The sequence below is a fragment of the Rhododendron vialii genome, chromosome 7a (genome assembly GCF_030253575.1).
Source record: "Rhododendron vialii isolate Sample 1 chromosome 7a, ASM3025357v1".
NCBI lineage: Eukaryota > Viridiplantae > Streptophyta > Magnoliopsida > Ericales > Ericaceae > Rhododendron > Rhododendron vialii.
In genome coordinates this window covers 271,564-299,143 of record NC_080563.1, presented here as the reverse complement: position 1 = coordinate 299,143, position 27,580 = coordinate 271,564, and the positions used below count along the sequence as shown (strand labels likewise).

At 37.9% G+C, this 27,580-nt stretch overlaps 2 protein-coding genes and 1 long non-coding RNA gene across 3 annotated transcripts; 1 reads left to right on the top strand and 2 right to left on the bottom strand.

Moving 5' to 3' along the window:
* Positions 1-8,811: 8,811 nt before the first annotated feature.
* LOC131333497 (AAA-ATPase At2g46620) lies at positions 8,812-11,122 on the bottom strand. The gene has a single exon (XM_058368046.1). It carries the CDS (start codon positions 10,542-10,544, stop codon positions 9,099-9,101), a length of 1,446 nt encoding a protein of 481 aa, XP_058224029.1. The 5' UTR covers positions 10,545-11,122; the 3' UTR covers positions 8,812-9,098.
* Positions 11,123-24,797: 13,675 nt separating this feature from the next.
* On the bottom strand, positions 24,798-25,330 carry LOC131333862 (uncharacterized). The gene is made up of 2 exons (XR_009201944.1): positions 25,198-25,330; positions 24,798-25,137 (listed from the first exon to the last, which is right to left on the bottom strand). It is a non-coding gene; the product is annotated as an uncharacterized LOC131333862 (long non-coding RNA).
* On the top strand, positions 24,894-26,622 carry LOC131333861 (uncharacterized). Its single transcript, XM_058368648.1, has 2 exons — positions 24,894-25,137; positions 25,198-26,622. The coding sequence occupies exons 1-2, from the start codon at positions 24,894-24,896 to the stop codon at positions 26,352-26,354; spliced, it is 1,401 nt and encodes a 466-aa protein (XP_058224631.1). The 3' UTR covers positions 26,355-26,622.
* Positions 26,623-27,580: the final 958 nt, after the last annotated feature.

Below are 27,580 nucleotides of genomic sequence, written 5' to 3'. Positions count from 1 at the left end.
TTGCCAATTTTTGCAGGTACCCTTAAAATCACGTTCTGATCACATTGAGCGGCTCTGATCATCAATATCAGATCGGGAAAGGCGAGAAATGGGAGGTCCGCATATAAAGTTCTTATTTTAAGGTCCTTACTTGAATATATATATAGTCTTAGTAATAATGCTATACATGCACAAATTAAACCACCGTTCTCACTTGTTAGATACGAGCTAGGCCATGTTAATGACACAATGTCTGGTGATGACTGCGGGAAAATGTACTTAGTTTTATCTATCTATTTTCTCTACAAACAATGCATAAGAAAATTTTATGAGGTGACAATTTAAGTTTGAGTTTTTTTAAGATGACCATCAATCTAGGCAGGCATCGAGACCAGCAAAAAAATACGCTCGGATTCTCCAAATAGACTCTTGGTGGCCGGAAGCACATTAATTCCCAGGCATTACTCATACTCTCCTGCTTTGAACATTTTACATTTGTTCCCTTGCACTTGTTGTTGTAGAGAATTCGGACAATTTTTTTCTTATAATCTGGGATGCCGCGCAAACCAATACGATTCTCGAATACTCCATCATAAGACAAAAGTGATCAAAACTCTAAACCAATGACTCATTGGGTTAATGAGTGATGTTTTCCGTTGAGTTTTTATTCAGTGGGCGGCTTAGGAAAGCAAAATTAATTTACAGGTTCGATCTGTGAATATTGGAGCATCGATCCATATTCTAGGTGTGATGTTGTACCTAACTCTCAATCCTGGTCATTAGCTGATTGGATGCTTTTGGGGAAATTAAGAAAGAATATTAAAAAGAAGGAAAGTTACACTCTATGAAGTTGCTGGGAGCGTTGTAAAGAAAAAACCAAAAAAAATTACCCACTCAAATTCCGACGTACCCAAAACAAGAAAAGAAAAAAAGAATCACCCACTCCACTTGGCAACCTAGTTTGTGTATAACCACAACCAAAAAGAGAGTAAGAGTTGTAAAAGTTTCGAAACAATCATTTTACAACCACAAATACTCTACTCACATTGGAATCCACACATAAAACACATCCAGTATGTGTGGCTATATAATTATTGCTTTCAAATTAATCAAAGTCCATGACGTGGCATCTGCATGTTCGATCTTCTCCTTTTTCTAGTAATCGATCATATACATATATATATATATATACATATATATATATATATACATACATATATATATATACATATACATATATATATACATATATATTGCTTATTGCTTTCAAGGTATGCATAATAAATTAACCTTGAAAACACTTGTAGCTAGGCAGGCATGTCGATCTCATGCATCCTTATGATGCAGCTAGCCAGCTTGTTTCTTCGTTTGTGATGAATACATATTATATTTATTTAAAAGCCTAACATGCCTCCCTCGTAGTCGTAGATGATCATGAGTGCAACTAAGCACAAGTCTAAAACACAATCATGCATACTAGCTAGCTTGCTGAGATTTGTATGCCCGCGCGTGCCTGCAGAGATAGATAGATAACGTTAAGCATACATCTTATTACATTATTATACTAACTTTTCAAGCAAAGAAGCTCTTTTCACTGCATGTGTATTTTAATCAACTGGATAGGGTGTAACATGGTCGCGCATGTCTCTTAATAAAGGGGCTACCAAGTTGAACAACATCTTTGCGCGGAAAGCCAACTTGACTAGTGTCAACAGCTCAGTTCATTGGTACGACAGGATGAAAGTTTGGGTAATATATATATATATACACACACACACACACACACACACACCATGGATTCAGTGAGGGATCCCTTACCGGTCTACGCTGCGGACCTCCCCTTTCCCGATCGAATTGCGACGATCCGAGCCGCTCTATGTGTTCAGAACGTGATTTTAAGGGTACTCGCGAGAATTCAGCAAAAAAAATGATCGGGAAGGGCTTGATCCGAGCAGTTTTTTCTGAACCGTTCAATAAAAAACTGCTCGGATCAAACCCTTCCCGATCATTTTTTTTGCTGATTTCTCGCAAGTACCCTTAAAATCACGTTCTGATCACTTTGAGCGGCTCGGATCGTCCCAATTCGATCGGAAAATGGGAGTCCCGCACGGTAAGCCCGTGCGGGATTCCTTAAGGGAACCGGACTATATATATATATATATATACCATTTATCTGTTGCTAACATATATATATTTGTGGGGTTGTGGATTTGTCCTCGCCCGGGCCTCTGGTTCAGTGGATGCGTTAGCCTAGCTCTGTCGTCATAACCTGCACACGTGACACCCACAGTTAGTGACAGGTCCGGCCCTGGACATAAGCCTATTTGGCCACCGCCTTGGACCTCCATTTTTTGGCCGAATAATTAAGGCTCCAAATAAAGAATTATATTAAATCTATATAATATGGAGCAACGGTTTTTGAATTTTTCATATTTTGGACCCTCGGATTTGTACATATTTTTTCTATGGTTGAGATTTACAGGTAGTAAGACTATAAATATATTTGGAAAGAATGAATATTTGGAAGAATGATGAAATAAAAACTAAAATTGATGTTTCCTAATCTTGTTCTGATTCCTTATTTTCAATTTTTTCTTACTTTCCTAATAGTTATCAGTCAAAAACGATTACCGTGATCTAGGGTTCTCTCTCTCTCTCTCTCTCTCTCTCTCTCTCTCTCTCTCTCTCTCTCTCTCTCTCTCTCTCTCTCTCTCTCTCTCCCTCACACGTTAATTCTAAAGCATATTTCAATTTTGAATCCAAAACTGCTTTCTCTCTCAGACATACATTTAGCGCGCGCGCTCTCTCTCTCGAAGCTACCGGAAGCCAACCGTAAGAGGTTACTCTACCCAAACACCTACTTACTTTCCGTAGTCGTCACTACCGCCAAGAAGAAAGGTAGAGTCCCTTTGTCCACCAACTCCAAGTATAACGTAGAACCGTATGTTGAAAGTATAAGTAGATTCTCCTTATATAAGGTTATCTATTGCTTAAAATGTTGAAATGCATGATAGTTAATAACTTATTTTCGCTAATGGAAGTGTGAGCATGTTGGAATAATCAACTTTCACTCTAATAAACATGCGTTGTTTTGAATTTTCCACAAAGGAAGAAAGAACGGTTTTTAAAAGATAAGACTTTATCGTAGATAGAAGTATTCGTATTTTGATATTTAGATGATTATGAGCATGTGTTATGAATTATTTGTATTACTTGCCTTGTTGTAAAACATATGTGATTTTCACTCCAAAGGCGTCCGTACATGTGGTGTTATGCTTTAAGTTGTGATTTGAACATGTTTTGTAATATAGAGTTGGATGATCTTGCTAGTTTAGTTTCAAGATTTCAATAAATGATTACGTATGTGAAAAGTCCTACCGCGGAATCTATGTATGAAGACGTGACACGAAAATCGAGAAAGTTAGAAATATGACACCTAAGGTGTGGTTAATGAAAAAGCGTGTTTTAGAAGGGTGAAATGTTTTGGAAATCGCAATGTGGCCGGATGTGGTAACCCATTGTGTGGTGTGTGTTTTGTGTGCCAATAGGAACCCGGTGCGGCGGAACCATTGTGAGGATACTCGAGAGACCGGAACGGCGGAACCGAGGTTGGGTGTGTGGCTTGGTTATCCGCGAAGAGAAGCCAATGCAGAGTGTGCCAATGAGAACCCGGTGCGGCAGAACCATTGTGAGGATACTCAGGAGCCCGGAACGGCGGAACTGAGGTTGGGTGTGTTAAAAACGATTTTGGAAATGTTGATATGGTTATGAAATGTGGAAATTGTTGACACGGTTTACGAGGAGTCGCGTAGGAGAAACTCGAAAAATCATGGACACCAACGTTAGTTTGGATAATGAATGTGGATGTGTCATTGTTAACTGTTTGTCAAATATGTTTGAACTATGTGGAAATCGTTGATTTTATGGTCTATTATTTGTAAGTTAAGGGTTAGAGGGTATGAGTTACTCTATTGAGCTTTTGTAGCTCACGGTGTTACTTTTGATGACTCTGACATATTATATTGGTGGCGACGCTGGTTTAATGTGTCAGATCTTATAGATGAACAGGGTGAACTCTACACATTGGAAGCCTTTGGAGCCGAGGAGCTGGTCAGGATGGAGGAACAGGCGGAGCAGTAAATAGGAACCCTAGTTCCCTCCTTTATTTGAATAAAAGTACTTTTGTAAGGTTTATAATGTAATATTGAGCCAGACTCCATTTAATTTTCAATGAAATTGTCCTTTTAACGTTCCCAAAATTATGGGCGTTACATTTCCAATGGTAAGATATTTCTCGAGTTAAAATTATTATAGGGCATGAGGCTTCAAAATAAAAAAAAAAATTGATCTCCAAGCTAAAAAATGGCAGCAGAAAATGGCACAAGTCATTCATGCCACATCACCAAGTGTGCATGTGTTGCTAGCGTTTTTTAGGTGTTGTGACCGAGGATCATGTGATGGATTAGGAAAAAAATTGTTTTAGCAACACCGGAATAATTTGTACTAACCAAAGAAAAACACTGGAATGATTTTGACAAAATATTTCTGTAGCAAAGTAAAATTAATGTTAATTTGCCTATCAAAAAAAAAATAATGTCGTGTCAAAAAAAATAAAAATAACAATAATGTTGATTTAAAAAGTGACTTTTAAACATTCCAGCTAGCGCTCTGATTGTGGAAGAAATTTCTGGGGAAAAAGAACTTTAATGCTACACATCTGTATGTGTCACTTTGTTAATGAAGTTTAACAAGTATAGCACGTACACTATAGCATAGGATATTGTCCAGGCAGGCAGGCCGGCTATGCACAAAATTGATTAAAGTCCAAAGAGAAGACGTGGAATGTCCTGGTTCCAGTTTAGGATTCCTTGCCAAAAACTACTACAAAGAGACAAATGCAACTAATTTAACAAGAAGACAATTTCATCATCACCAATGATTGAGCAACACAGAGTAGAGTAGGGCATCCCCTGGATATCAACCGGCCGGAAAGCAATAACACAGTGCTCGTAATTACGGAGTAGTAGAATCTACTTGCTGGATATGGTAAAAATCATTTTCTCGGAGTCCGATAAGAATCTGTACCATAAACACGAATTTGGAACTCTTGGTTAGTGATTAGTGCAATATTTTTCATTTTAGGTTAGGATTTAAGCACAGGAAACTTTTTCTTTCTAGGATAGGATAGGATAGAAGTACATGTAAACAACTTCAATTTCAATAGTCCTTTTGTAAGTCGCTCATTGTGCATTGCCATTTGCTCAAACACCATAGTTTTACTGGTAAGAGGCCATGGGGACTTTGGGGGTGTTTGGGAACCCCATTTTCTCATTTTTGCATTTTCATTTTGGGTGTTTGGCACCCTATTATGAGAATGGATTCTTGGTTTTTTGGTTTAGAGGAAAAAACCCAGAAACAGGTCTAGAGGTGTTTTTCACATTTTTGCATTTTGTGGTCAATTACCAAAATACCCACTTTCCTCCATTTATTTTCGACAAAGTAATAAAGACAAAGGGCAATATGGTAAAAATTTAACCCATAATTTATTTTCAACAGTCATCTACCAAACAATACTACATTTCAAAATATATTCTGCACAAATCTCCCAAATACTCGTACCATATTCAAAATACATTCTGGCCATAACCCAAAAAGCCAAAAAACTAAAAAGCTGAAAATGAAAAGCCAAAAAGTAGGTTTCGGGGGTGTTTGGATGGCCACTTTTTACATTTTCAAATTCTCATTTTTGGGTTTTGGGTGTTTGGCAGGAAAGGAGAAAATGGGTTTCGGGTAAAATAGATTTTCCGATTTCTTGTTTCTAAAATAAAAGGCAGAATCTGATAATAGGAGCTTTTCCAATTCCCAATTTCCCATTTTGGAATCCAGCCATGCCAAAAAGACAACCATACCCTCTGCCTTTTGGATAATCTCCACTTTGCCTTCGGTTTTCAAGGACCCGGGGACTAAAAAGGGCAACGTTTTGGTTAAAAAAAAAAAATCTTACCATCAATTTGCAATCATATGGAGCAGAAACATGATTATGAGAGCTATAGAGACAAAATTTGATTATGTCTCTTTAGAATAATATGATCAGAATAATAAGATCTTCACACCCGTTCAAACGGATTAAAAATTAGAGTACTTAATTTTTTAACCATATTTTTTAATATATAAACGGTCTCAAAAAATTAAGTGCTCAAATTTTCACTCCGTTTGAATTGGTGAAAATATCTTGTTTATTCTGATCGTATTATTCTAAAGCGTCGTAATTCATTTTTATCTCTAGGGCTCTCATATTAAGTATATGTTTTTTATTTAGGACTCTGTAGAGAAAAATGTGATTATGAGAGTCTTATAAATAAAAATTAATTATGACCATTTAGAATAATATGATAAGAATAACAAGATCTTTGCACTGATTCAAACGAAGTGAAAATTTGAGCACTTAATTTTTTTAGACCGTTTATATATTAAAAAATATGGTTAAAAAATTAAATACTCTAATTTTTAATCCGTTTGAACGGATGTGAAGATCTTATTATTCTGATCATATTATTCTAAAGAGACATAATCAAATTTTGTCTCTAAGGCTCTTATAATCATATTTCTGCTCTATAGGATTGCAAATTGATGGTAAGGATTTTTTTTTTTAAACCAAAACATTGACGTTTTTAGTCATGGTAGGGGTTGTTGTGCCATAGAGGCAGCAAAGCCCTGGGTCTGTTTTGGAACGTTATCTATTAACTGATTTTCCTTCACCTCCCACCAGTTCTTCACATAATAGCAAACAATAATTGAAATAAAAAATATATAATTAAAAAAAGGGGGACACTTTCAGGTCTTGTACATCCAATTTCAGAAGTAAAAAATCAATCCATAATTCATTTTCATTCCATATCCTCCAAACACTGCTCCTACTGCAAAATGCATTCTGCACATATCATTCAAACACTCTACCAAATACAAAATATATTCTGATCATAATCCCAAAAGCCAAAAAGGCAAAAAATTGAAAATCAAAAATCAAAAAATTGGCTCTCAAACACCCCCTAAACACCCTCTTTGTACCTTTCTACCGACTAGACAATGGGCCTGCAATTCTCTCCCTCTTTCTCACACACACGCGGCACAATGCAACGCATATTAGATAGCAGAAATGATCCGTGCACAGCTTGATGCAACGCATATTAGATAGCAGAAATGATCCGTGCACAGCAAGCTGTGCACAACAGTCTTTTTCTCCCGCCCCGGGTCGCACAAAGATGAGGCTAAATTCTGAAGTGATTTTGGGTGTTTTGTTAACGTCTCTAACGATATCGAACGAAGCTCATTTTTTACAAAGACCTTAAACGACATATTTTGAACAAAATGAGCGGCTCCGATCATCTTTGTGCGACCCGGAGCGGGAGAAAAAGACTGTTGTGCACAGCTGTTGTGCACAGCAGTCTGTGCACGTAGCACAGCTCTATTAGATAGAGCATAGCATCGGTTAACAATTGGGATATTTGCAGTATTACTGTTACATATGATCAAGAAAACCAGTTATCTAGCTCAACTTCCCCAACACTCATTTCAACACCCCTTTTCATACTTGGGTTCAAAAAAATCTCAAATTATCTTGGCTCCAACCAGGTGTTGGTTGGCGTTGCATCTTTCCCTTCGCTGATTGGCAATTCTGGTACCACCGCAACAAAGCAACAAAGCCCTCTTTGAACCTCAAACCTCGAGTTCTGACCAATCGAATCAAGTGGTTAAGGTTACTCTAGCAAAAGCAATGGAATGGAAGTTCACTATCAATTCTACGGTAAAGTCCTCACGTACGTTGGGTAGCTCCACCCGAACAGGTTTTCAAACTTAACACGTCTCAACAGCGGTTTAATCGAGATCGCGACAACAATTGGAAAGGCGGTTCCCCCGCACTATGATGGCAGATTCGAGTAAGGCAGAACTTTGGGCCATAAAGGGATGGCCTAATTTTGCTCTTATGGAAAATATTAACAGACTGGAAGTCGAAACAGATGCTTTAACTGTCTCTCAGCTCCTTTCGGCGAAGAACATTGACAATCACCCGTTGAGTAATGTAATTTTTGAATGCAGGGCTCTAATGCCACGCTTTGACAGCATCACCATCAACCACATCTTCCGCGAAGTAAACAAATGTGCCGATGCTTTGGCAAGTAATACACCGGTCTCAGTGGAGGAAATTTTCTACTATCTTAACATTCCGCATTGTATTCTTAATTTGTTTTATGCAAACTCTATCGGGGTGGAATACCTAAGAGACAGCTTTGTTCATTTTGCATTTTTTGGTGTTCTAATTTTGATAGTTGGTGAAAAGAGAAATATGGTAATGATTAGAGAAGGATAATAAGTAAAGAGAGATAGAGAGATAAAAATAAAATAATAATTGAAGAGAAAAATAGAATAATAATTAAAAAACAAAATTAAAATGTGAAACGAACAAGGCCGTACTATCTTTAATTTAGTTTTAATGCAAGCTTCAGTTAAACAAAAGAAAAGAACCAGTTATGGGTTGGGTCATGCGGTTGTGAACATAGAAAGTAGAATAAAATACTCCACCTTTTCTTTTTCGGTTGTCTTTTAAGAATTTTCCTGTTTCAACATAGATATATATATGACTGGCATCTCCTTGTCACCTACTGATGACATTAAACTCAAACAATAAAAGCAATCAATCACTTTTGCAAATTACAAGAGTATCATTTGAAGCAAATCTGATTCAATTCTTCTTACAATATTCTTTTGCAAGGAGTATTTTTTTTTTTTAAAAAAAAAAAAAATCTTTAAACTTTTCATTTACTACATCTCAACAACCCCAAACCTTAAACTTTGTTTAGATGGAAAATCATTGACAAACGTACCGTAAAAACAAATAGAGAAACAAATATTCGGAAGTGGCAAGAACCAAGATGAAAACAAACCTATCTATCTATCCATCTATGCTGTCTGTAAAGACAAGTTCAACAGTCTATCTGGCTAATCAATCGTTGTTTGAGTATACAAACCTATGAACAGAGCAATTTGACAACAACAACAAAGAAGAAGAAGAAGAAGAAGAAGAAGAAAAAAAAAAAAAAAAAGGTAGTTAAAAATACTCATCACCCTTGGAACTGCGTGGATTCATGATCCGACGGTCCAATTTTGCTGGTGCTCTTTAGCTTCAACAAACCGTACAACTTACGTAGCTCCCTCACTGGAGGGGAGCTATCTTTAAAACCACCGGAAGTCTCGCTCGACAAATCCGCCGAAAATCTCGACGACTCGCTCAGCCGTTGTCCCACCTTCGCCGCCGTGATAACCGACTTCAGAGCCCGGCTCGGGGAGCTCCGGTTGGCGATCATGATCTCCCCCACCTCCGCCGGGGATAGAGTCGCGCCGCTCTGGAACACCTCTTCCACTTGTGGGAACAACTTGTGGTCCTTGAGCCCTAGATAGCTATTGGCAAGACTCTTGAAGGAACTGAAATCACAGAGTGGAAAATGAATATGAACGTCGATCCGTCCAGGCCTGAGTATCGCCGAATCGATCCGTTCCTTGTTGTTCATCGTGAAAACCATCACTTTCTCATCTGAACAACACGAGTTCACAATTCCGTCCATGAAGTTCAGCAAACCGGATAAACTCACCGCCGTGGAAGAAGAAGAATTCTTCTCCGCCATGAACCGATCCAGATCCTCGATTACGATGATCGATTTGCTCGTCGTCTGCAACAAAAGCATTTTCAGATCGCTATCATCGGAGACTCTGAAGAGATCGACATCGTAAACATCGTACGAGAGGAACTTGGCCATGGCGGCGACGAAGCTGGATTTGCCGGTGCCAGAGGGGCCGTATAGTAAATAGCTTCGCTTCCAAACGCGGCCGAGGCGGTGATAATACTGTTTGGATCTGAGAAACGACTCGAGATCGGACTTGACCCGGTTCTTCAGATCCGAATCCATGGCGATGGTTTCGAGAGTCGAGGGGTGGGTGAAAGGAACCGATCTCCACCGTCCGTCGCAGACGTGGGATTTTTCCGTGTTCATGTAGAGCTTCACGTCTCTTTGGGGGCTCAGTTCGATCTCATCGGAAACTGTGTGGATGTGCTGGAGATAAGGTCTCAGAATCCGGCGTTTGTCCTTCTTCTTCACCCTCAGAATCAAATTCCTGATGAGGGATTTTCCGTTATCCCCCTTCTCAACGGCGTTAGTCCAGGACACCCTTGCGCCCAGAAACTCATCGTGAACCGTCTGATTATCGTCGAGGCATAGAACGATGTCGTTGGATTTTTTCCCGGCGAAGAGGTTAGTGAAGTCGGAGTCCTCCATCGAAGTCAACGAATTCACGTACGTGAGGACTTTATCGTAGAATTGATTCTCCTGGAAGTTGTCATTCAATTCGGGTACTTTGAAGGACTGGTGAACGTGAACTCGGTCTTCAACCCAGTGCACCCAATTGTTGAAGACGTAAATTAAAGCAGTACGATACAAGAACAATCGAACTAGGAGGAACACGCAACCGACTAGGACCAGAAATAGAAAAAATCTAGTAATCATAGAAAACATGACTCGACTCGACTCGAGTGAACACCCAAACAAACACTGATGACTATATATATATATGGGAGTACAGTATGTTGTCGGCCGGAAATCAATGCAGCCAGAGGCAGCTAGAATCGTGGTTTTTTCCGCTTCGAAGCGGAAATCATTTTCGGAGTAGCGGGGGCGAGAGAGTAGAGAGGTTTACCCTTCAATTTATGTTATTGGTACCATATGATGATAAGGTGCGTTTGGGCTTTGAAAGGTCAGATTAGTGGAGATGGAGACTAGCTAATTGCCGGCGAGGAACAGCTAAAAAGGTCGAGAGAGAGAGAGAGAGGCTATATTCGAATCGAATTAATTAAAATAGGAGTAAGATCTTGGGTGACGAGAGTATGATGGCCAAATCGGAATGAAGAGGGGGCTGGCTGGCTGGGCCGCTGGGGTGTGGTGGAAACGATGATTTGTTTCTTTTTTTTGTGGTAATAATAAAAACGATGATTTGTTTCTCTTTTGTTCTCCGTTACTACTTTCCAGGTAGGTTTTGTATAGAGAAGAAACTTTTTAATGTTAGTATTTTATTTATACAAGGACTAGGAGTATTTGTTTTGCAGACGTTTCTGATAATGGACAGTTCGGCATATACACGGGACCTGCTAATTAGTTTCCTTTTTAAATTAGTAAATTTCAAGAGAATCCCAAAAAATATTCGAATTACTCCATAAGATACTCCTATAAAAGTTGTACTAGTATTATACTCCTATAGGAGTACTATTGTTGTTTGATAGGCCACCCACCACTACTAGAACTTTGCTAATTGTACGGACAGTGTGTACAATGGGTTTTTGAGCTCATCTCGAGTTTAATAAAGATAATCGGAACTGCTCATTTTGTTCAAAATATTTTTTCAAGGTTCCCTGTAAAAAATCAACCCCATCTGATATCGTGAAGGGCATTTATGAAATGTCCATATTTGCTAAATTGAAAGCCTAAATTTTGAAGCAAAATTGGACGTTTCGTAAACGCCCTGAATGATATCGGATGGAGCTGATTTTTTACCGAGACCCCAAAAAAATATTTTGAACAAAATGAGCGGCTTCGATTATCTTTGTTGGACCCGAGACGGACTCAAAAGCGCGTTGTACGAGCTGCCTTATAGCACTTGCTGTACCAGTTGCATTTTCTGCGCTACTAAAGGGAAAAGGGTCAATAGTTGCTGGTGATAGATTTCCTGGGTCTTTACGACGTGGAGGGCGGTGCTGCACAGTGTGTTATGCATGGCAAATTGTAGTTGCTCCAGTCTCGCTCCATTAATTAGAAACTTTTACTTCGTAGAGCTCGTCAAGTAGAACAAGTTTATCAATAATCAGCTCGATCGGATGTCTCATCCGAACATTATTGTCTTGAAATTATTAATTCTACCAAAAAAAATTGGATTTTATCTGGTGTTTCAGGTCTAATCGTTACAAGATAACAAAATTCAGATAAGGCACTTAATGATATCCGATCGAGCTAATTTTTGGTACACTTGTTCTACTCGACGAGCTCTCTAAAGCGAACGTTTCCGATCATCGGAGCGAGACCGGAATGACGATGATTTGTTGTGTACAACACCGCCCTCCAATTCGGGTCTTTACACTTATCCCTTCAACTATGCAAAATTTGTTTATCCCATCGAGGGATGGCAGCGGGGCGGATATCTGTACCCGATACCCAAAAATCCCCACTTACCCAAATTCACCCCTATAACCAAACAGGTGGAGAACAGTTACCCCATAACCGATCCATATAGGTTTCGGGTATTCTCTGAACCGAACGGATAACCACATCAAAGATTGCAAAACAAAAAAAATTGATAAAAAAATCAACCAAAAAATACTGATTCTTTGACCATCCAAATGAACAACAATAAAAAACACCCAATGGCATTTGTTCTTCACTTTAATGGTTTCTAAAACAAGATGTGAATCACAATCAACCAAAAAGCTGAATCTCAAAGGAACAATCCATACATCTCATATCCAAATCAGTTGAAATCAATTTAATAAAACAAGATTTCATAAATCGAAATCGAAACCATGGAAACTAGAGATCTACTTTATCCGATGAGATAGAAGAGGAGAGAAAGAGAGGGCAGGTGACCAAGTTTTCACCATAGATCTGATTACCCAAGGGCAGCTGAAAGGTGTTCCTTACACTAGCCAAAAGAATCTGGTTCCCCATAGAGAGAGAGAGAGAGGTGCGGCAGTGAAGGGGAGTGAATGACTCAAATGAAATTTTGAAACCCTAAACATTGATGCTGCTACACGTGTGTGTATCTATATATATAAAGGGTATTCATGTAATTTTAGTATTTCGGTTCGGTTCGGATAACAATTAAACCATAACTGAACCGCTACCCGTTCGTTTATCAATGGGCTCAACCATACCCATATCCACAGGGGAAATTTCGGTTATGGTTCAAGAAAAACTTCGATTATAATTTGAGTACCCATCGGTTCGATTCACATCGTCATCCCCAATCGGGATGGGAGGGACGAAAAGACGAACTCTTGTGGCCGAAGTTTAATTAGGTTCGGAAGTCCGTAGGGCCGGTATGGGCATTGGAGTTGCTACTCAAACCCGACATGCACCATCCCCGACGAGAGAAAGAAAAAGGAATAAAAGTAGAAGACAAAAAGAGAAAAAGTTGATCGCAGACTCCATAGAAAAATAATTACTGTCAAAAGAATTAAGGCCCCGTTCCAGAAATTTTTTTAAAAAATAAACAGTTTATTTCACATTTTCAAACTCAAAAATAATATAAATGAAAAATAAATTTTCAATTTTTTTTGCATCGTATAAAAGATCTCAATGAGATCTTTCAAATAAGATCCATAGTGCATATTTTTAGATTTCAATAAGCCCCTCATTTTTGAGCTTGAAATTATCTTTTTAAAAAATAAGAATTTTTTTTGAATTCTGGAATGGGGCCTAAGAGCAATTCAATTCCTTCTTGTCCAAGTTACTTTTGCCACTTGCTACAATGTAAATAAAAAATAATAATAATAATATTGATGTGCCGATTTGGTGTCATTTTGATCCAATATTAATTCGAATCATTTGATTAAACTTATCTCATTATTCAATGCAAATGTATTTGTCTACATGATGTGGCAGATTTTATAAGATCAAAATTTCTCTTAAATTGACACCAAAGATGACTATCATTTTTTGACCGCAACTTGGACTTATGGGTGATTGATGAAGAATGAATTAGCTAAAGTTAAGGTCACGGGGTGCGCCAAATGGAGAGATAATGTCTACTCGGTCGAACAATCATACGATGTTAAAAATTCATAAGATATTTTGAAACATTATAAATAATTGAACAATGATGACCATTTCAATCGAGTTAGGTTAATTGCGAACCTTGCTCTATAAATATATTGGTACCGGCGGGTTGGTTCAACTTCATGATATAATAAACAGGTATAGAAGTTGTCAAGGGAGGCTATATATAATCACTAAAGATAGGTACACTACCTTTTTATACTACATAGTTACACTACATCTTATGTGGGGCCCATTTCGGGTCTCAGAAAATCCAAAAAAATACCGATAAATTTTAAAATATTATTTTAGGGGTTCGAGAGGTTTTAGAGAACCCTACGGATTCAAAGCAAGCGGCAAATTTCTTCTTTCACACCTGAAATTTTGAGTTCTTTTTTTTTTTTAACAACAAAAAAGATTTTATTAATTTTTAGACAAAGAATGCAAAGATTACAGGGACATGAAGCTAGACGGCATTACAACAAGAAAACAACCTAAAAAAACAAAAACAAAACATTGTTGACGAAAAAAACAAGCTAAAAACAACCTAAATCGATTCCAAAGCCCCACGCCAGATCAACATTGATACAAAAAAACTAATCCACCATAAACCCAAGATATAACCATAAAGCTATCCAAACTCAACCCCCTAAAAGACCCGCAAAAAGCTCCATCCAGACGAGAAAATCCGCAATACCCAAACACCAACCCAAAATCACAAAATTTTAAGTTCATTACAAGTATATATGGGGATACTATATATATATATATATATGTCACTCGTATTTTATCAATTTATACATGAAAATCTAATTTAATTTGAGAACATGCACAAGTAGGATTATAATTTTAAGTTAAACCAGCTCGACAAATCGTAACTTGCAATGTTTGTGCGCTATTTTGTGAAACAATAAAATCTCTACTACTACAAGTAAAAATTTAATTTGGGCTAGCTACGTTTCAAATTTGTGGAAGACAATTACAGTAGTTTATTAAAAACAAGACAATGCATATATATGTGGAAAGTAAAGTTGAATGAAAAGAGAATACTAATTGAATAGTAGAAAACACATTCATGAGGCAAGAACGGGCGGGTGTCATTCACGTATTATGTAACTTAAGTACGTAGTAGCTAGTCTAGGTAAAATATTCATGTACGTATTTACTGTATTCATGTACGTACATATATAAGGGTGAAAGACCTTATGTGAGAGAATTTTGTTATGGACATACCCATCTCAATGAGAAGATTTTTTCTTAGAGATAACCTGAATATCAGACAAGTGTTAGATTAACTATAAGTATTTTGTTTATGCTATGGACCTAATGACTTTGTGTGTAACCCTAATGTGGTACTCCATTTCATAATCTAATTTGATATTCCGCTTGACCAGAAAAAAAAAAAAAAAAATCTTATGTGAGGAGTCATGAATTTGCATGGTCATTCATATACTCTCTTTACATTCTTCAGAGAAATTATTATTATTTTTTTTGATGATAAAAAATCTAATAAAAAACGCATATGCATAATAATTTTTAAAACTATTTCCCACCAATTAAATTGGAGTCTTTATTTATTTATTTCAGGCATCTATGTATCTGACTGTAGTAGTAGTCCTAGTTTGGATTGGAGGCGTACGTGTCCAATTCGAACCGACGTTGGGCCCACGATTTAGCTCTCGTGAAAAAGGAAAGGAATATCCTACTCCTACTAGCTGTTCAATTTCTTCCAAGTTGTTGCCGTACACAAAAGCCATTGCCAGCAACTACTAAAACTAATTAATCAAATGATTAAGAGAGTCTGACGGACGGACGGACGTCATAATATAATTAATTAAAGAACACGCAGCCTACGCGGGATTAGCACGGTACTTTTACTGGGTTACTGTATTGAAAGCTGGCAAAGGCACTTCTAGCCTAGGTAGGTTGATCCAAAAAGTTAACGATTTGACGTGTACGGTATATATATATTTTTTATATATAAAGAAGACAAGATATCATCGTCTTACAATTTGCTACTCCGAACCACTAGTATTCCTATATAGTATTTAAGATCCATCATATTCCAATTTCTCGATTCGGAATTAGTATTATTAAAGTATAGGAGTATATGGTGTTAGGCATATTCTCTGTCGCAATTCTAAAACATATACTCCATCGTATGTCGTCTCAATTTCATCATAACTTCTTCCACTTAGATTTCCCATTAATTTGCATGGTCGCCAAATTTTAATTTAATTTTACAAGCCTAAAATAAATAAATAAAAAGCTACTCCTACAAATTGCTAGTCGTTGTCATCATGTTATGACATGTGTATGAGAATTTTTTGGGTGCCAAGTAGATATTACGTAGCGGTACCTGTGATCCGTCAGTCATTTCAATTGTCTAAATGTATTTTGGACGGTTCAGATATATTTTCCCCCTCACCTCACCACTCTCTTTCCTCTTTTTCTCTTTTTAAAATTCGGATAATTCAAAACATGTTTGAATGGTTGAGATCGTTGACGGAGAACCACGCCCGTACCTAAAAACTTCTCATGACTTTTGTAGCATTTTTAGGCGTTAGGCGTTAAACATGGATTTTGCTATCAACTTGATTTTCTTATTTGTTCTCTTTTCCAAAATAAGCCCCAGCCCTTTTTTGTTTTGTTCTTATTCAATTTTTTATTTTTTTGTATTTATTTTTTTTGTGAATTATTAATTCATTTCGACCAGAGGAATCGAAAACATAAAAACTTATCATTTTTACCCTAGTTTTTTAAAAAAAATATCCAAGTGTTAGCATTTTTATTTTTATTTTGTTGCTAAAAGGGCTAAAAACTGGATATTTTTGGGTAAAAAAGAGAGAGAGAGTAAAAGTCATAATTTTTACTTTTCTAATTCTTCTTATCAAGACAAACCTAATCCACAAAATTTTGATGCAAAACCAACAAATGCGAAAAAAATTGAATACGGACAAAACAAGAAAAGGTTGGGGCTTATTTTGGAAAACTAGGCCTTAATGTTAAATCTTAAATTTTTGGTATTAAAGAGAAATCCATAAAAGAGGAAAACTAACAAAATCAAGCAAAAGACTTCTTCTTCTTCTTGAATCAATTGGAAAACAAGACCCAAACAAATATTGGGTATTCGATTTGGTTAACATTTTGTTATAATTTGGTATCTCATCCTCCATTGGTCTTAATTAACAATAAAAAGATACATATACATGTGGCCAATCCAATGTGCTTGATAACAATGTAATGTAACTTCAAGTCCAAGAATTAATTGAGGTGCATAAAAGCTGACAGCACACCTACTTAGTTATATAAAAAAAATGTAATGTAAATTGGCGTACTGGATTTCAAAGGAAATGAAGAAAATTTTGTTTTTGGGATCTCGGTACACAAGCCTTTGCCAAACAATAATTCTAACGCCACACTTAACTACACACCCAAATACATATCCACACTCACATTATGGGTGGGTCACCCACTGAGTGTGTAGTGTGTGTGGGCTCTACCTCTATTGTGAGTGTGGGTGTGTAGTTGGTTGTGGTGGTAGAATGATTATTTTTCCAAAAGATAAACAGATGATATTATAACTCCAACGAAAGATTACATCAAGATGAAAACTCGTCCTTAGACAAAGGACCAATTAATCAAGACGGCGGAGATTCATCCCACAGACTATACCCCAAACCTGCAAAAACAAAAAACAACCCATGAATTGGGAGAAATCCAGTCGAGAGAAAGGCCCATGGCAAGAAATTGAAGAGAAAAACCTCCACAAAAGGAAGAAGAATAAACAAAAGATCGCAAACCAACAATAAAATGAAAAAACCTCGCCATCATCATCCACCAACAAAATCTTCAACTCCGGTGATCCAATCATGCACAAAAAGCTACGCACCCAAAGCCGTACATTTGATCCCATCACCAGACGAGTAACCAACAAACGGCAAACATGGAAGAGATCCGATGGTAGAGGAACCGGAAAGGCTAATTAGATACGTTACTGCTAAAAACTCAGATGGTAATTAATTAAGGGGGTGATATATATATTGGTACCTGGTAATGGGCCGGAGGTTTGGAACATGGGTTTTACGCCAAGAGGTCGTTGAAGTGGGCAGCACAGTTGAGCTAGCTGAAAACCCTAAGTATTCTGAATTCAAAATTTGGTGGGGGGTTAGGTCGCGAAAGACAAATCTCTGCTTACAGTAATACAGTTGGATCAATATTATTGACCACGCAGAGCTGGAGCTTGCAACAACGGAGCATATTCATTAAAAGCAACAAGCTAGAGATCCAGTTGAAGATGTTCTTGTATGCTATTAGGGGTGTGCATGGGTTGGACGGGTCGGATTTGACCCCTGCCCCGACCCGACATGTCGGGTAACAAAATTATTGGCCCGCAAACTGAACCGAACAAGTAGTAAGAACCGTTAGCGAGCCCTATTTTTTAATGTCTGGTCGGGTTTGACCAAAAACCGAATTAATTTTTATGAATTTGTCGGGTTTGGTCGGGTCGGGTAAGAAACGCACCACCCCGGACCCCGAACCGAAATATGATTTTTAACAGAAATTGAACCCGCACTTGTCTGAATCGCATGTTCGACCCGTCTGAGACCCTTCGGGTCGGGTCGGGTCGGGTCCGGGGGTAGGCGGGTTTTTTGCACAGGACTAATGATATATAGAAAATGAATTGAAGATTTAATTAACAAGAGTACTTGCGGGAATTTTTTCTCAAACGAAGCCAAATTAACAAAAGAAGAAAGAAAAGGAAAGACTTTTAGATAGATATAGCTTAATTGTCCACTAGTAGTTGTTTATACATATACATATATATATATATATATATATATATATATATATATATACATACATACATACTTTTACATTTCAATTTCGCTAACGTATATTATGACGATTAAACCATTTATTGTGGAAGAATATTAGACAATATATAGCCTAGCTAGCCCAGTTGGTTTTATTTGTGATGGAATAGGACTTTTGGGGTGCAATCTCAGGCCGCTGCTTTTGAGCCACATACTAATATTTTAAGTTGTTTTTAATTGGTAAGTATTTTTTCAATTCCACATCTTACTAGTAATGTGAGCCTCTCATATTTCCGTGGTTGAACTGATCAAAAAAAAAAAAAAAAATCCCGTGGTTGAGATGATCGACATCTATACTTAATTAGGCTTTGTTTGTTTGTATAATATATGCATGTTTAAAAATGCTTCATGCCTTCACATAGCTAGCCGATTTTTGGTATTTTTAGGGAGCAAGATGGTTGAGACTTGATAGGCTAACTTTTAGATCGAGATTCAAACAGTGATTACAAAAAAGGAGGAGAGTACCACCTGATAGACGGGACGCAAGTTGTGTGGCTGTTAGGAAACTCAAAGGCACTACTTATCAAGAGTTAACTAGTAAACACGGATTGTTATAAAGTGATTGTTAATGTCGAGCTTTGTAAAGTGTTTACGATCCCGCATAACTAGTTCTTATAATGAATAGCAAATCAATGCATCGCTTTTGAGCCAATTGTGTTATGCAAGGGTTCATGTTTCTTTATCCTTAATTTTATACTATATGTTTTTGTGAGAGTGTTCATGTTTGTTAAACTTGAAAATTAGTACTATTTCCGTGGGCACATAATATATTGTTGACATCCGCTTCTAGTTCCGACTTGATGTGAATTCTAGATCCAAAAATAAAGGGGATTTAATTAGAATTAGAAGGCCTAGGGGAGGCACGTAGATTGGTATAGTAATATCTTGAAAGACCCTTTCCAGATTAAGTTAGCTTCTGAGATAACGGATAAGAGAAACTAACATTTTTGGATGGAAAAGAAGAATGTTACCTACTGCTGCCATCTACCTTATGGTATTTCTATAGTCCTAGCTTACCTAGAGTGTGGTCCCTTCTTGACGCGTGTTCTTAATTTCATCATAAATATTGATCATTAATTACCAATTCTGAGAGTATTATTATATATATATACATATGTAAGTCTAATATACTACTTTGCATACCTAGACACTGTTTTGTTTCCTACAAAAAAAAATATTGATGTATACAAAGAAGAATTAGGTTTCCTCGAAAAAGGAGGAGGAGGAGGAGGAGGAGGTAGAAACTAGAAAGCATATGCATCCATCCGGGAATCTTCTTACTTTGAAAACAAAATTGCTAAAAAGAATGGTCGATCGATAGTAATGTGGTGGTTCTTGTGGCTATAAGCCAACTAATATATATACTCGATTAGTACTCCATATGGTGAGACCACACAACGAAAATCCTAACGGCCACCACTTTTTTTTTGTTTTTTTCCTTCTTATTTGCTAGCCATTACTTTTAACAAAATGTTGACAACAAATTAACTGGAAAAGAATGAAGAAGTAGACAAGACCATCAATTTTAGGTGTTTATTAGACGAATAAAAAATTTGATACGTACTCATGACCTATTTTAGTCTTCATTCTTGCCTACCACCTCTTCCCTGATAAAATAGTAAATGAAACACTTGTGCGTGTTTATTTAAGCCTAGTTAAAAGTGTACTTTTACCACATTTGAAAAACTATATCACTACTACAAAATAGTATAAAGATCACGGTTCAAAAATTAAGATCTCACTTTTTGAAAAAGAGTAATAAAATGTTATGGACTATAATTTTAATCTCAGTTATATGAAAAAACTGAGATGAAAAGAATTTTTAATCTTGGTAATCTAAAAAGTGAGATTGTAACTTAAAGAATAGATCTCATTTTCGAAAAACTGAGATTATTTATGAAAGAATATATCTCATTTCGAAAAAAACTGAGATGGAAAGATTTTTTAATCTCAGTAATATAAAAGTGAGATTGTAACTTAAAGAATAAATCTCGTTTTTGAATAATTGAGATTATATATGAAAGAATATATCTCATTTAGGAAAAACTGAGATAAAAAGAACCCTTAATCTCAGTCATCTAAAAACTGAGATCGTAAGTTAGAGAATACATCACATTTTTTTTAGTTTGGATTGAGATGAAAATTCTTGTATAGGAAAAGTTGAAGACCGCTTACCCCTTAATAGACTCCATGTGCGATACAACGAAATAAATGTCACAATCGACTTTCAAAATTTCGTCCACTATTCTCGTTCGTCTCTCTCACTCTCAACCATTCTACAAAAAAGATTTCGTTGCCAAATGGGGCACATTCGGCAATGAAAATATTTTTCGTTGCTTAATCGGTACCTTTGATGACAAAATTTATGAAAGTTGCATTTTATCGCCAAATGTATTTTGAGTATAACTCTATACTCAGAATTCCGATTGAGATAGTTCAAATTGGGTTTGAACAATAATACGAAGGGCTACAACTTTCATGTTCATCAAAATCGCTAAATTTAATATTTAAAGGTTCAAAATGACGTTCGAAATATATTTTAATGTTAAATGCATATGTTATATATTAAATATTTCAATTATATATTCAAAACTGTGTGTGGTGCAGTTGGTTGAGGTTTCTATGCAAAACTCAATAGACTTGGGTTCAAAACCCCACAAGAGAAATAGAATGGGATTTTTTCTATTAGGAAATCGCCACTTTTAACCTCGGTTTTTCCAAAAACTGATATTACTTCTCTCTAAACAACCACGGTTATATAATAAAACTGAGATATAAAGTTGTTAAAGGTTACGGTTTTGTCATTTTTAATTACAATTTTTACTTTTTAGTCACGATTTTAATGAGTTTTAATCACGATTTTTATCACGTGGTTAAAAATATATGGACTTTTAGTTACACCTTGATAGACCACGGTTTTGAACGCGAGATTAAAAATGAAAGATCACACCAAATGACCGAGATCTTTATCTATTTTTGTAGTAGTGTATGTATCATTGTATACACAAATCTCTCTCTCTCTCTCTCTCTCTCTCTCTCTCTCTCTCTCTCTCTCTTTTAACACATTTGAAAAACTATATGTATCATTGTATACACAAATCTCTCTCTCTCTCTCTCTCTCTCTCTCTCTCTCTCTCTCTCTCTCTCTCTCTCTCTCTCCCAATTAGAGATATTGGTGGGGAAGAATCTAAATAAAAACTAAGTAGTATTATGGAGGAACTTAAGTGCAAATCTTCTTTCTATTTCCTCAAAGGTGTGAATTATATTCCTTATCTTCCCAACTAATCTCTCTCTCCCTCAAAACTCTAGCAGCCACCAAGATCTTTCTTCTCTCTTTCCCTCCCTTTCTAGGGTTTCACACCGTTGTACGGCGGTGAGAGGGGAAGGCTTCTATACTTGTCTCTTTGTTTTGTTTTTCTTTTGTCTCTTCAGGTCAAAGACTTGCATGTCATTTGATCTCTAAGAGTTTTGCTCATTTTTTCGAGAGTTTTAGTTTCGTCTTTGAACAAATATTTGTCTACAAATTTGATTATTTCAGAGTTGATGTTACTTCACAATGGTATCCGTGCCAACAGTGCTCGTACCTTACATGATGTTTTTAGTGAGGCAATTGATAAGTGCCGAAATATCAATATTTTGTCCCTCCAAACTTACACTTGTTAGCCATTTATATTCGTTGCTTGATAGTTATTTTGCTTTTATTTTGTTTATAGGTTTTTTTTTGTCATTCGTTAATTCCTACACTACATTACATAATTGGGGGTTGAGGGAGGGGGCAGGGTTTGAACCCTGGATGAGCGTGGGGCAGGGGAATACCATTCCACTTGGGCTAGGCCACCACCTATTTTGTTTGTAATTAATCGAGCTCATTGTTTGAGACGTTGGATAAAAATAGGAGTTTAAAGAAGTTCGTGATCAAAGTGTGGAGTTTATCAAAGTTGGATTGCTAATTAATTATATTATACAAAGTCCAAAGGGCCCTTTCTGTAATTAAAACATCAAACATATCTATATAAACATAAGTTTCCTACTGACATCGGCAGTCAGTTGTTGGACGAGGGCTTTCGGCCGTGGAGGCAGTGAGAAGCTGTGACGACGAGAAACAGGGTTGCGCATGGACATGACTCTGGCTTTGATGCCGGCTAAACTCCATTCTCTAGGGAAGAGATGAAGTACTGAGCCAAGTAACTTAATTTGTATAAAGAAGTTCTGGGCATGCTGTTGTCACAAGCCAGGCTGGTTGTTGAAGCCCATTGTACTCGGCCCAAAAATTTATTTTTGTGGGCTGACATCTGAATGAATCCTCGTTCTATGTCAGTTGTGGATCTAAATAAATAAATCCATAAAGTGACTATCTTTACTGTATTTGTTTTGATGAGTGATTGAAAATCATGGACGGTCAAATTTCCCCCATTAAAATAAATTGGAAGATGCAAATACATCAAGAATTTTTCCACAGCAAAGATAGCAATTTATCTATCAGTAAATGATCCCTGAGCCATAGTTATTGCCAAATCACAATAATCAATAGGCTCTAATAATAATAATAATAAACAGGCTCTAGTTCAAACATTGCAACAGCCACTTGTAGGAGAAAATTTTCAATACAAGGTAGGAGTAATATGTAGCGCTCCTCATCTCACATGAAGTGGAACCTACACATATATAGATGTGAGAGGCTGCAGAAATAGCCGCTGTGTCCATTTTTCCCCCCTTGCATGTACTCCACAATGCAACATTGAAGATGGCAGCAGTGGGTCCTTGCTACACTTACATGTTACGATAGACACGCAAGATGCTCGATGCAGAGAATCAAAGACCATTGGTAACTGTATACAAATATCCCATAAATACAAAACAAATCCCTGTCATGACAATTACAATCAGCTGCTTAAGAAGAATAAAAAAGATTTTGAGTAGTATGTTTGGGGTTTTGCATTTAAATTCTTTTCTTCTCATTCAGGGTAATAAGAATCTCCGCTTTCTGCATTTCTGATATTCTTCTTAGTCCTATCAAAGAAAGAAAGAATAAATAAATAAATTAAGAAAGAATCCCTCACAACTTTTCGAATACAACACAGAGAGTGCAATAGAAAGAAAGAGCCAAGGGAATTTTCAAAAGCATTGGTCCAGTGTGCTGTATTACAAAATAGGGAAAATGACGGCCATGGACGTTTTTTGATAATTAATACCTGCCAAGGACATTTTCAGCATTAACAAATATTCTTAACTTGTCATTGAAGAGTATTAATTATCAAAACACGTCCTGGGCCGTCATTTTCCCTACAAAATAATCCAGAATTGAACTTCCCCAAAGGCCCGAATAGGATCATCTGATCAGCCTCTGTTTGGTAGCCAGGGTATTCAAGTTACTAGTACTTGTAAATGCTAAAGGCAAACAAATGAAAAGAAAAGTGGAGGGCAGAGAGCATCATTTCTTTCAACAAGTAAAAGTCAGAAGCAAGGCATATATAGACAACAACGGTACCACAAATCCCTTTAGTGAATGCCAATTCAAGCATCTCTCATCATGGCAAAGTGTTTGTTTGTGCTGTTAACACACGTATTGCTCCGCATCTCTCTCTAATTACCATCAAAACAAAGAGATTGTGCGCCGCCAAGAGGGCAGTAGTTCCATTTCAGTATTCGAGTAGCATATTGATTGATGTGCCAGCAGAATGACCGTAGGTTCCCAAACAGAGACAAATTTTCTTTCTTTCGCTTCTGCAGAGGTTTGGATGCTTTTAATGTCTCATACATGTTGAAACAGAATTAAAGAAAAGAACTTCTGCTGAAGGCCAATGCATTAAGATGCGGCCAAAAGGGCACTCCTTTACGCTTCCCATTTTTCTAAAGAACGACCCCAGCTGATTTGTTGTTGATACCTATCTTGCCAGGTGACTGAATTTTTTGGCTTTTGATTAGAGCAGCATGTGCTTTACTGAATCAGATTCTCCCCCATTCCTCTCTCTCTCTCTCTCTCTCTCTCTCCCTGTGACTGTGTGTGCATATAGGCATGATTCATGATGCCTGGTAGATGATCATAACCCTCAAAGCTATATATATAGGATCATACAACAGCCTTTCATTCAACTTCAAGTGCTCATTTCTATATTTGTTGTTCCGAGATACACATATACACAAGTACTTTTGTAGCCTGAAATACCCTCTACAATTTTAAGAAATCATGGCAAGCCAGCAACCCCCAGCTCGCCCATGGTTCCGGTTAGCGTCAATGGCTCGTCCAGCCTCTGCCCCCACCCCTGCTCCTGCTCCACCACCAGCTCCATCTGCTGGCCCACCGGCTCCCCAGCCAAGGCCAACATTTGTCCGGCCCATAGTAACCCCAACATTTATTACACCAGTAACTCAGCCACCACCACCTCAAGAACCTATCTCACCGCCTCCTCCACCCTCAGCACCTCAAGCACCTACCCCACCATCTCCGCAGCCAACGACCCAAGCACCTGTGCCACCATCTCCACAGCGACCTGTGCCACCATCTCCACAGCGAGCGACCCAAGCAACTGCCCCACCACCACCCGAACCACGGCAGCCAACTGCACCACCTCCTTCCCCCATTGTTCCAGCACCACCACGGGCTGTCGTGGCACCACCATCACCACCACCTCCCGTAGCCACAACACCATCTGTTCTAACATCACCTATCATCAAAGCATCCACTCCTTCCCCAAAATCATCACCACCAACTTCAACAACTCTTCAAATTGCACCCTCTTCATTGCCCCCCTCTCCAAAACCAAGAGCCAGCTATGTTCCTTCATCTCCTCTGCCAACAAAACCATTGTCGCCATCCCCAGCAGCACCAGCACCTCCTTCCCCCATACCCGTCGTTGCCCCCACAGCCATCACGACTGCTTGGGTGCCAACCCAAACACGCTTCCCCAAAATTGGCGAATTAACTCAACCAAAAGCCCCATCTCCACCCCCTAAGGTCCCATCTCCACAGATCCATCCCCTCGCTCACCCACCATCTCCACTAACATTACCCCCAGCCCAATTCAAGTCTGACACGGAACACCATGCCAACATTCCTCCAGAAGCTGAGCAGAAAACTATTCTGGTCCAAGAAACCATTGGAACTACACCGAAGGTGTATGTCAGCGGGAAGAAAATCCCTGGAATTGCCATGAATCGGAAGCAAGACCTAACAAGAGACAACAAAGCAAAAGAACACGACCATTACAAGAAGCTATCTGATTCTGAAGAGTTTGGGATGAGGGTCATCACAATTGCAGGTGAAAACAAAGGTGCGATCATGGAGTTAGGCCCTACCCCTAATTCCCAAAAAAAACATGAGTTTGGTGGCGGAAACCCTCCTGGCCTTCACATGAAAGGCGACCCCAAAGGTTCGAGAGGTGGTGGAAAATTAGGAAGTGATGGCAGCAATAGCAGTAACGAAGAAGGAAGGATAAAGAGCAAGGACAAAAGTGACAAAACTATGGCGCCAATTTCGTCACCTCCATTGAAGGCCTTTATGAACAGCAACGTGCAGGGTGTGAACAATTCGATTCTCTTCAATAGTTCTTGTACTCACCATGACCCTGGGGTCCACCTCTCCCTTTCTAGAAAGCCCAATGGTGGTGGAGGCCATGGAATACACATCAAGGACCGCACAAACGGCTAATACAATTACAGAGAGAAAGAAGAAGAAAAAAGATAGGGGAAGTAAGGGTATTGATTTCACTTTCATGTACTACAATAATGGGATAATGTGAGTGATATTATGTAGAGTTATGGTAAAAGGGACATGGATATGGATTCTTCAGTGTTTTGCTTTCCTCTATCATGGAAGGTAACTGAAGATCAAGGTCCATGGCCAGCTTCATTATGTTTGGTGAGCCTGGAATATGTTAGACATTTCGGAGCTAAGAAATAAATTGTTCTTTTGTCAAGTTACATGCATTGCTAAATTTATTTAAAACTTGATACCCCACGCGGATGCTTCTACTTAGACAGAAAAACTGGTATGCACCACCGCTCTTAGGAATGTGAGCCCCCGCATATTTGAGTGTTCGGTAGAATTTACCCATGACTTGTTTATCTCAAATCAACTGACTTGTTTATGTTAATCAAACACCGCCTAATAGGTGACGAATCACCAAAAAAAAAAAAAAAAGGAGAGGGGGGGAGGGCGGGGGTTGGGGGTGGTGGTGGAAGGGCTAGGAAGGCCTATGTTAAACAATCAACGGACATCATTTTGAAAACTGTGTTGAGAGGAGAGCTATGTAGCATGGTATGGACACGGACATGACGGGGGCACAGACATAGATACAAACGTACAATGCAACCACCAAATATTAGATTAGGACACCTATCAAAGGCATTAGCAAACGGTGGTGTATGCCTATACACATGTCTTATAGTTGACTTTTGGCATAATACTTGCAAAGTTTTACATATTTTACCCCGAAAAAGCTTTCAAAATTAATAATAATCATCCTGCAGTGTCCCCAAAAATTAAAATTTAATGAACACACCACGTTATGTGTTCCCGGTGTGTCGCATGTCCCTGGAGTTCCAACAAAGATACGGTGGTCTCTAGAAGTGCCGATGCTTCGCAGCCAGGAGCTTAACGCATGGAAAAGTTTTGGGACCTAGGGATTTATTAAGGATTCTAGGTTGGGAATTTGACAATGGTTTGGTTTAATTACATTCTCAATTCCAAATCAATGGTCTTGCGAGATTTTTTGCTGGGGCCATGGTTGAGTATTTTGCTCTAAAGTGATGAAATCAAGAATTATGAATCACTTTTGTTTAGTTCTCCTCTCAGAAATAATTTTTCCAAAAATTTTGATTGTTTCGTCATCCGTTTTTTTTCGTCTTTAGTGATTTTTTTTCAAAATTTTTTAC